We start from the raw sequence: 11,391 nt of genomic DNA, 5'->3' as shown, positions 1-11,391 counted from the left end.
CTGGTGCCTGGTCATCTCAGTGTCCTTCTGTTAGGTGGTTGTGCTGAAACAGATATAGTCTAAGAACCATACTGTCCTTAGGTCCATCACATGTCATTACTATTACCTGAAGGATGAGAAAATGGGATCAATAGAGTATATCATTCACATATGTTTGAGAGACTGTCAGTTGGACGTTTTGTGGGGAAATCATCAAAGAAACATTAGACCCATGTTTTTGCAGAATTTTCTTCTTGGTATCACTGAACACAAATGATTTTGCACTCAGTTATGATGTGGGCTTACAAAAGGGAAAGGTATGCAGCAGAAAGGTCAGATATAAAGGTCTCCTCCATTCAAGTATTTGCCACCAACCCTGATGACCCATAAGGTGCAAGAAGAAACTGACTCCTGCAAATTGTCCTTTTCTCTCCCCATACATGGCCCAACACACGTACAGTTATACAAGCAGTAAATAAATATAAATGTAATGTGTTAAAAATACTTCGGAATAATATTGAGAAACGGCAGGGGTTTGGAACCCAGTAGGAGTCCAATCTTCAGTATCTCTGTTATGTGATTCAACCTCTCTGAGACTCTGAAAGTTTCGATCTCTCCTCCTGGTGAAGCAGGGGTGGCGAGAACCTAATACTTATGATATTGTGGGGACAGAGAGGAATACTGACTCCAGGTGGCCAGTGTAGTGGCTTATGTGGTGATGGTGATGGTGATGGTGATGGTGATGGTTACAGTGGTGATAGCAATGATGACTGAACCGAAGAGCAACATGCCAATAATTATGATACTGTAGTTAAACTTCAGAAAACACGGGCTTATGTCAAGAGAAAGGAGAATAACCTTTTCATCATATTTTAACCTTCACCGCACTTTGGACAGGCTGCTTGAATGACCTGGTCGTGTGCACTGTGAGAACATCTCCGCTCCCTGTGATCTCTCTCTTTACCCTAAGTTAAGACAGTGGAAATGGGGAATGGGACAACTGTCCAGGACTTTACTCTGGAGGGATTTCCTGCTGTCCAGCACCTGGGGAGCCTTCTCTTCTCAGTGCACCTGCTGGCATACGTGGCCTCCATCACAGGAAATGTAGTCATCGTCTCCATCGTCTGCACCAGTGCCCGCCTGAAAACCCCCATGTACTTTTTCCTCAGCATTTTCTCCTTGGTTGAGTGCTGTTTTATCAGCACTGTCATCCCTAAGTTGTTGGCTATATTTCTTTTAGGGAAACAAACGATTTCCTTCGTTGCCTGTTTCATACAAGCCTTCGTCTTTGTATTTATTGGGGCATTTGGTTTCCTTCTCATAGCTGTGATGTCGGTGGACAGGTGTGTGGCTATCTGCAGGCCTCTCCATTACCCCACCATCATGAACCTGAGGACCTGCACCCTCCTGATCATCGCCTGCCTTACTACGACCTTCACCCTTATCACTTGGGTGGTAGTGAAGGTATCCCAGTTATCCTTCTGTGGCCCCCGTGTTATCCCACACTTCTTCTGCGACCTCGGCCCTCTGATCCACCTCTCCTGCTCCGACACCAGCTCTGTGGAAAGCCTGACTTTTGGTCTTGCTTTGCTTCTCCTTCTCTCATCCCTCACTATAACCATCACTGCATATAGCAGCATAGTCGTCACAATCGTGCATCTCCCATCAGCCAAGGAGAGACAGAAGGCTTTCTCCACCTGCTCCTCCCACCTCATCGTCCTCTCTCTGATGTATGGCAGCTGTATGTTTATATACGTGAAGCCAAAGCAAACAAGCAGGCTAGAATCCAACAGGGAGGCTGCTCTCATGAACACAGTGGTGACGCCGCTTCTGAACCCTGTCATCTACACCTTGCGCAACAAGCAGGTCCACCAGGCTCTGAGAGAGACTGTGTGCAGAATAAAAATATCAAGATAAGAAAAAATTATATGTTCTTGGGGTGGAAATAATCAGATTTTTTTTTCTCCAATTTGGCAAGTGCACAAGCCTTAGCATTTCAGAATCACAGAATTTGCATGCCTTCCATGTAAATATCCCCATAAAATGCAGGTGTTTGTTAGCTCATGCATACACTTTAATGCAGTGTATGTGCCTAATCCACCCTCTTTATTCCACATATTTCTGGCAATAGATTTTTGTTTGTTTGTTTTTCAAGGCAGGGTTTCCTTCTGTAGTCCTAGCTGTCCTGGAACTTGCTCTGTAGACCAGATTGGTCTCAAACTCCCAAAGATCTGCCTGCCTCTGCCTCCTGAGTGCTGGTATTAAAGGCATGTGTCACCACCACCCAGCCTGGCAATAGACTTTGATTGCAAAATCCATTGAATTTTTTTCATTCAAGTGACAGGAACTGTGTGCTTGAAATTTCTGAAATGTATTGAACTGTACCATTTTAATTGTGCTGTCTTCCATTCATTAGTACTTTGAGCAGAAATAATAATTATTTACCAATGATGGTAAAATTACTAAAACAATTAGTGATTTTACTTGAATTGAAGCTTTGAAAATATTAGTGGAAATCACCAATGCTTAACCCCTCTTCCCTCCATGAATAGTTGAAGGAAACATGATCACGGAATCTTTACCTTGTAAAATATGTGTTGTAGTGTACATCATCTCTCTTTCTGTTCTTATAATTTGGCTTAACTGTACATGAATGCCTCATTTCAATGTTAAACTGAAATACACTTTTTGGGGTCTCAGTTCATTCTGTAAAATATCAAAATGGCTACTTCCTCCCATACCTGGCTATATTTTATTACTTATTTATTTGTTATTGATTTCTATTATGAACCTGTTACTAAGAAAAAAATGTGTATAAGATGGCTGAAAGGGGTCATACTTAAAACTCATTTATAGGAGTTTCTTCAGATTCAGGGCTATAGAATATAATTTATTTACCTGCTTTGAGTTATTAATAAAAATAATTTAAACCAATTAGAGATTGTTTTTCCTGGTATAATTGTGTTTTCAATTACAGTTACCTTCTAATTGATAACCTACTATAAACACTGTTCCTCAGTTTTTAAATTTGCATGCATTTAGTCCCAATTTCCAGGATTTAATAGGTCTGTCTTATCTTCAGAAGAAATACCTCTGAAAAGATTATGATTTATTATGATTTGTTTTGAAATAAAATCTCACTATTTTGGGAGCCCAAATTACTCAGGGCGAGAGAATCTGAGCTTGCTTTACTCAGCAGGGCTGCATAAGTAGATGATTTGGCCATGGGCATGTTTACCAGCTGTATGGTGTGCTTTGATCTTGCAAGGGGGAGATCTTTTGTCTCTCCCCTTGGCATATTATAAAAATCCCTTTTGAATAAACCTCTGGGCGGCTGAGTTTGGACCCAGGGCCTTCTTGTAGGTATCCTGTGTCTGTCTGTCTTATTGTTTCCTTCTGTCTTTCTATCTATCATTTCCTCATTCCTCTCTCCTCCACCCAAGAACCCTTTGAAAGGTGGGGAGCAAGTGGGAGCTGGTCTTCCACTATCTCCCACACACTCTGTGGTAAGTTTGGACTTTCACTCCTGATTCTTCTGCTTTAGACACCTGAGTCAAGTGATAACAGAAATGGAACACCTCACCCAGATCTTTACTTTTAGCTGAACTAAATCATTATACAAATAAAATTTTATGAAATTCCTTTAGGTTCATGATTGGCCTTTAAAGCCATAATTCAAAGTTCATATTTCACCCCAAACTCACAGGCACAGCCCAGACTCATAAACCCTTGATGCACAGCTCCTGCACTGGCTTTGCCTTGTGGGTCCCCTCAAAATTAAGACTGCTCACACCATATTCATGCTCCCAGACCTATCTCTGAACATACAAACTCTCTACTGCTTTACCTGGTGAGTCCCCTTAAGCCTACCCACCATCTCCACAGTCTCAAGCCTGGCTCTGGCTCTGGCTCAGCTCACACACCAGTGCTACCAAGTGACTTCCCTGGACCCTATACTACTCATGTCCCATCTCTACACTGGCAGGCCTAGACCCAATCTAGCAGCTCCTATAGTAGTTGTACATGGCCTAACTCCAGTCATGTGGCTCCTGTGGTAGGCTAGATCCATACATCAGACTCATGGCCAATGAAGTTCACATGCCTAGGTCATATCACAAAAACACGAAGAACATGACAGGACAAGACAGTGTGTCCTACCTCAAACCAACTAGCTCTATAAGAATGTTCTCCAATGAGAATGACCTAGATGAACCCCAGGACACAGTTTATAAAAACAGTCATAAATCCCATTGAAGAATTCAAGAACTTTGAAGAAGATACACACACAAAAAAAATAGTGCAATCACATTAAAGAGAATAAATAATAAACGCCCGAGTATACTCAAGAAATCATAAATACAATGCTGGATGAGACGATGAAGACAATACAGGATCTGAGAGCTGAACTCAATAAAGAGATAAAAATATTGAAGGGAATTGAATCTGAAATTAAGATGGAACTGAAAAGCTTAACCCAATTTAAAAACCTTGGGGGAAAGCCCTAGAGGTGGACTTGGTAAATAGGTGACAGAATATCATGACTTAGAAGTAAAGCAGAGGAATTGGACAACTTGAGCAAAGAATGTGACAATTCCTTTTAAAAGCACATAACAGAAACACACAAGAACTATGTGACACCATGCAAAGACCAATTCTTTGAATTGTAGGCATGAATGAAAGAGAAGAATCCCAGGACAATGACAGACCAGATTGTAAACAAGATCATCAATGAAAATGTTCCCAAATAAAGGAAAGACACACCCAAATAGACACAACTGAAAAGAAACTCCTCATTGCATATTATAATTGAAACACTGGATATACAAAACCAAGAGAGGATAATGAAAATGCTAGAGAAAAACCATAAGCTACTTGAAAAGGAAACCCATCAGAATAACAGCTGATTTCTCTATGGAAATTTAAAAATCCAGGGGAATCTTGAACAAAAACAAAAACAAAACCAAAAAAACAACCACAAAAAAAATACAGTCTAAACTATTATGCCCAGCAAAACTGTCTGCCATAGTTGAAGGAGAAAGAAAACCTTTCCATGATACAAACAGGCCAAAAGAATGCATGTCCATCAAAGCAGCCCTATAGAGAATATTGGAAGCAACACTTCAGACTGAAGTAAGGGATAAGCATAGCCAAGACACTACAAAAAGCAAAGAAATGAAGCTACAATTTCCACAAACATGGAGTAATCAAACAATAACACAACCATCATACACCCTTCAATAACTTTAAATGTTAATAGTCTTAACTCGCCTATCAAAAGACACACATTAGCTCAACAACAGAAACAAAATCCATCTTTCTGTTTGTCTACAAGAAACTCCTCTTAGCTTCAATGGTAAGCCTCACTTTACACTGATAACAAGAAAATAGGATCTGGAAGCAAGCATTTGTAGATATCCTAGCATTTGAGAAAATAGACTTCAAACTAAAACTAATCGGAAGAAATAAAGGGCACTTTATTCTAATCAAGCAAACAATTAACCCAGGAGACATTGAAATCCTAAACATACATGCACCAAACTCTGGTATACCCAATGTCATAAAAAGCATACTATGAGACTTAAAGATTCAGATAAATACAACTTAGGTACAATAGATATTGGTTTGGATTTCTGTTTTCCCCCAATGTATAAAAAAATTATTCTTTTTCTTTTTTTTTTTCATTTTACATACTAACCACAGTTCCTCCTCCTTCCCCTTCTCCTGCTCCCCTCTCCCCCACTTTCCCTTACCTCATTCCCTCATTCACTCCTCAGAGGGGGTAAAGCCTCCCTTGTGGAATCAAGAAAGTCTGGCATACCTTGTTGCAGCAGGACCAAGCCCCTCCCCCCTGCATCAAGGCTGATCTAGGTATACCACCACAAGGGATGGGCTCCAAAAAGCCAGTTCATGCTCCTGGTCCCACTGCCAGGGGCCCCACAAACAGTTTTCTATTGCTGTGAAAAGACACCCTGACCATGGCAACTCTTATAAAGAAAGCATTTACTTGGGGTGGCTTGCTTACAGTTTCAGAGGTTCAGTCCTTTATTATCATGACAGGGAGCATGGTGGCATGCAGTCAGTCATGGTGATGGCTACATCTTGACCAGAAGGCAGCAGAAAATTGACTGACTCACTGGGCAGCATTCTGAGCATAGGAAACCTCAAAGCCTGCTCCATAGTAACACACTTCCTTCAACAAGACCATGTTCACTCCAACAAAGCCATATCTCTTAATAGTGCCACTCCCTATGAGATTATGGGGGCCAGTTCCATTCAAACTACCACAGTAGGTGATTTCAATACCCTACTTTCTCCAGTAGATAGGTTATCTGGGGGAGGGGGAAATAAGAAACATCAGAAATCAAATAAAACTACAGAATATGACATTCAAAAACCAAAGAAAATCTATCTATTCAACAAACCATAGAAAAATCTCTAAAATAGATCATATTCTGGAAAAACAACAAAAACTTAACAAATTCAGAAAAATCAAAATACTCCCATATATCCTTTCTTATTATGATGCAACAAAGCTTAAAATCAACAACAGATGGAACTCTAGAAACCACACAAACTCGTGGAGATTAATTAATACATTTGATGACTAGATCACATAAAAAATCAACAAAGGAATTTCAAATTTCTTAGAATTAAATGAAAATAACAACAGCACATTATAAGTAGTCCTACTCAGGACATTCATAGCTCTAAGAGCTTATATTTAAATATCAGAAACAACATAAATAAATGACTTAATGATAGAGCTCAAGAATTTGGAAAAATGGGTTCCCACTAGTTTGGATATTTGTTCCTGTACTTTTCCCAATCATGGTCTCAACATCTCTCACTCATACAATCCCTCCTCTTTCTCGCCAATTGGACTCCTGGAGCTCCACCTGGGGCCTGGCTGAGCATCTCTGCATCTGCTTCCATCAGTCATTGGATGAGAGTTCTAACAAGACAGTTAGGGTGTTTGGCCATCCAGATTACCAGAGTAGGTCAGTTCAGGCTTTCTCTCGACCATTGCCAGTAGTCTACAGTGGAGGTAATTTTGTGGATTTCTGGGGACCTCTCTAGTATTTTGCTTCTTCCTATTCCCATGGGGTCTTCATTTACCGTGGTCTCTTTTTCCTTGTTCTCCCTTTCTGTTCTTGATCCAGCTGGTATCTCCTGCTCCCCTAAGCTCTCTTTCCCTCGATCCCTGCCCTTCATTACCCTACCTCACATCCAGTTTGCTCATGTAGATCTCATCCATTTCTCTGTCATTGTGGGATCCCTGTGCTTTTCTTAGGGTCCTGTTTTTTAGGTAGCCCCCCTGGAGTTGTAAGTAGCAGTCTACATGAACTATGAACCAATAGCTGAGGAGCCCCCAACTGGATCAGGCCCTCTGGATAAGTGAGACAGTTGATTACCTTGAACTGTTTGGGAGGCACCTAGGCAGTGGGACTGGGATCTGTCCTTAGTACATAAACTGGCTGTTTGGAACCTGGGGCCTATGCAGGGACACTTTGCTCAGCCTGGGAGGAGGGGACTGGACCTGCCTGGACTGAATCTATCAGGTTGAGTTGAATCCCCAGGGGAGTCCTTGGCCTGGAGGAGATGGGAATGTGGGGTGGGCTGGGGAGGGGGGGCGGGGAGGAGGGAGGACAGGGGAATCTGTGGCTAATATATAAAATTAAATTAAATTTTAAATTAAAAATTAAATAAAAATTTAAAAAATATTTTGGAAAAATGGGAATAAACCCAACCATAATCCATCAGACAGGAAGGAACAACAAAGGTCAGAGCAGAAATGAATGAAATAGAATCAAATAAACAGTATCAAGAATGAACCTAAGAGCAGGTTCTTTGAAAGGATGGACAAGGACCTGGAGAGATGGCTCAGCAGTTAAGAGCACATGTTATTCTTGCAGACCAACCAGATTTTATTACCGTCACCCACACGGTGGCTCATAACCATCCAAAACTCCAGTTCCAGGGGATTTAATACTTTCTTACCTCTTCATGCACCAGGCACATGAATGATGCACAGACATACATGTGAGTAAAACACTCACACATAAAATATATAAATGTTAAAAAAAAAAGATTGACAGACTTATGGTCCAGTTAACCCAAAGAAAGAAAGAAAATACTCAAACCAAATCAACAGAATCAGAAATGAACAAGGGAACATTTCAACAGAAACCAAAGAAAGGGAAACTTTTAAAACTTATATATGCCCCCAAATTAGAAAATCTAAAAGAAATGAATGGATTTCTAAAGTCACCCAAACCACCAAGTAAAACCAAGAGGACCCATAACAGACCCATACAATAGCAACATCAAAACAATAATAAAAACTACCTTCCAAACAATAATAAACTAACTGAAGGGAAATGTCCAGGTAAAGATGGAGTCCCAACCAGACCATTGGAGAAGATATACAATCAATACTTCTTAAACTCTTCTAAAACCTTCTATAAAGTCAGTATTACTCTAATACCCAAACTGGGTAAAGACACGACAAAGAAAGAAAACTACAGGCTAATATTTCTGGTGAACACACATGTAAAAATACTCAATAAAATACATTCAAGCTGAATAGAGGCATATATCCACAACACCTGGGTTGGTTTTATGCTGGATGTGTAGGGTAGGTTCAATATAAGTAAGTCAATAAATATAATAAATTATATAAATAGACTTAAAGACCAAAGCCACTTGGATACAGAAAAAGCCTTTGACCTGAACTTATCACCTTGCACAAGAAAAGTCAATTCTGAATGGACCAAAGGTCTCACTGTGAAACACTGAAACTGCCAGAAGAAAACATGCTATAGATGTAGGAAAGGACTTTCTCCCAGGAATTAAGGCCAACAACTGACAAATGGGGCCTCATAAAACTAGAAAGCTTGTGCTCATCTAAAGAAACATCAATTGATTGAGGAGGAAGCCCCCAGAGAGCAAGAGAATCTTGCCAGTTATACCTGTGGCAGAGGATTAACATTCAGATAATATAAAGAACTCAGAAAATAAAGAGCTAAGGAAACAAATGAACTGCTGATATAAACAGAAAGTTCTAAAAATGAAAAATAAACACGGCTAAGAAGCAGCTCAAAAGGTAGTCACCATCCTTAACCATTAAGGAAATGGAAATCCACACAATGTTGAGATTTCATCTTACTGTAATCAGAAAGCCTAAGATCAAGAAAAAAAAACTGACAGCAAATATTGATGGGAATGTAGGGGAACTAGGTGGATAGATCATTACTGAAAAGGGAGTTAAATAGGAAAACAGAAGCCAGAGGTCCAATACTTGAATCTACATATCTAGGTTAGTCAGCATCTGCTGATGTAGTGAGTAAAGAACCAGCTGATAGGTGGAGATTAGTACACTAAAATCTGGTGTTGAAATACCTGTTTGGGTCACATACCAACTGCTAGGTAATCCTGTGTCAAAGACACAAGTATTATATAATTTGATGATAACCTCACAAAGAGGAAAATGTGCCTCATTGGCTGAGAACCCCTTTCTTGCCTTGGTTTTGAAAGGAGTAAGCAAATATTTAGGAATAAGCATAATGAAGATGCTGAAAGACCACTAAAGTGGAACAACAATGAAAAACCTGAAGAGAGTTGGGGATGTGGCTCAATGGGTACAGCAAGTATCCTGGAAGCATGAGAACATGAGGTTGAATCCCCAGCAAGTATGTAAGAGGCTGAGCATGGATGTGAGAACCTGTAATCCCAGTACATGGGGGGTGGGGGATGTGGGATGTGGGATGTGGGATGTGGGATGTGGGATGTGGGGAGTGGTTGGATCATGCAGATTGGCTGGCCAGTCAGCCTAGCCAAAACAGTGAGCTTCTGGTTCAGTAGCAGACCCCATCTTAAGGTTCAGTGACCCCCATCTTAAGGCACGAGCATAGAGAGAGACAAAGACACACCTGACGTCTTTCTCCAACTCTGCATGTGTGTGAATGTAGACAAGCGCCACACTTTCATGCATGTACCCAGACATACAGAACATACAATATATAGTACACAGAGAAAAAAGAAAGGAAAAGAAATTGAAGAGGATGCAAACAAATGAAGATATCTAATATCTATGGATTAAAAGAATTAATGCTGCTAAAATATTCATATTACTCAAATCACTCTAGAGGTTTAATGCAATCCATATCAAAATGGTACTACAAAAAGAAAATAAATCCTAAGACTCTGGGTAGCCAAAGCAATTCTGAACAGTTCTTAGTAAGAAAAATGATGAAAATATTATATTTTTAGATTTCAAATTAACATAATAGTGGCACAGAAACATACTTCTAGACACATGGAACAGGAAAGAGCCTAGAAATGAGGCAACTAATATTTTACAAAGTTGAAAAAATACACATTACAAAAACGATGGTCTGTTTAATAACGACAGGAAAAATCAATACCTACATGCAGAAAAATGAAGCTAGACCCCATTTTTTTACTACACACCAACACCACTCTAATGGACTTAAATGGAGTACCACAAATCCTTCCTTATAATTCAGTTGATTTAGCTCAGTGGTAGAGCACTTGCCAGCAAGCGCAAGGCTCTGGGTTCGATCCTCAGCTCAAAAAAAAAAAAAAAAAAAAAAGAGTGGCCCCCAAAAAGTGTATCCAGAGATGACATGACCAATGAACAGATGAAAAAACTGCTCAATATCACCAAATAATCATCAAAGAAATATAAATCAAAACCACAGTAAAGCATTTCCTCAGTGCTGTTGGAATGGCTAGGATCAAAAAGACAAGGGCCACCAAGGATGTGGAGGAAGGGGACTCCAACCCGGTGTGTGTGTGGATAGGCATTTTAATAAACATTATGGAAAGTAGTGTGGAGGATTCCTCACAAGCTCAAAACTACTAAGTGGGCACGGAGTTACACTGGCTGGTGTATTTCCAAAGAAAATGAAGTCAGTATGTTGAGATAACTGCGTTCTCCTGTTTTATCCAGCACTATGAACGATCACCAAAATGCAAATCAACATACATCTACCAGAAAAATGGAGAATGAAAATGTGCTATATGTACTTAATGTAGTTACAGCCAGGCATTAAAATGCAGTGTGATCTTTTGGATATGGTTGGATCTGGAGAGCACATTATGGGAAATAATTCAGAAATACAAAAATATTGCATTACCTGACTCATATATGGAATTGAATCTACCATGGTATTAGAAAGTACAAGCATAATTTGCATAATTTATAGGAAGACTGTATCTGACCCAGGGCTCAGGGAATGCTGTGATAGGAGGCTGAAAGAATGTAAGAGCAAGATGATAGAGAGGGGAGCTGTGAAATGCTATCTTACATTGCACAGCTGTTGCAATCATGAACTCACACAGCCGTGGTTACCTGCGCAAGCCAGCCACAACTCTGCCATAAACAGGGGA

General features: G+C 40.1%; 1 protein-coding gene across 1 annotated transcript; it reads left to right on the top strand.

Moving 5' to 3' along the window:
• The first annotated feature begins 543 nt into the window (after positions 1-543).
• LOC118580526 (olfactory receptor 49-like) lies at positions 544-2,133 on the top strand. Its single transcript, XM_036182306.1, has one exon. The coding sequence runs from the start codon at positions 964-966 to the stop codon at positions 1,894-1,896; it is 933 nt and encodes a 310-aa protein (XP_036038199.1). The 5' UTR covers positions 544-963; the 3' UTR covers positions 1,897-2,133.
• Positions 2,134-11,391: the final 9,258 nt, after the last annotated feature.

The sequence above is a fragment of the Onychomys torridus genome, chromosome 3, assembly GCF_903995425.1.
Source record: "Onychomys torridus chromosome 3, mOncTor1.1, whole genome shotgun sequence".
NCBI lineage: Eukaryota > Metazoa > Chordata > Mammalia > Rodentia > Cricetidae > Onychomys > Onychomys torridus.
Note: the sequence above shows the minus strand (reverse complement) of the source record. Positions and strands in the feature narration are given on the sequence as shown.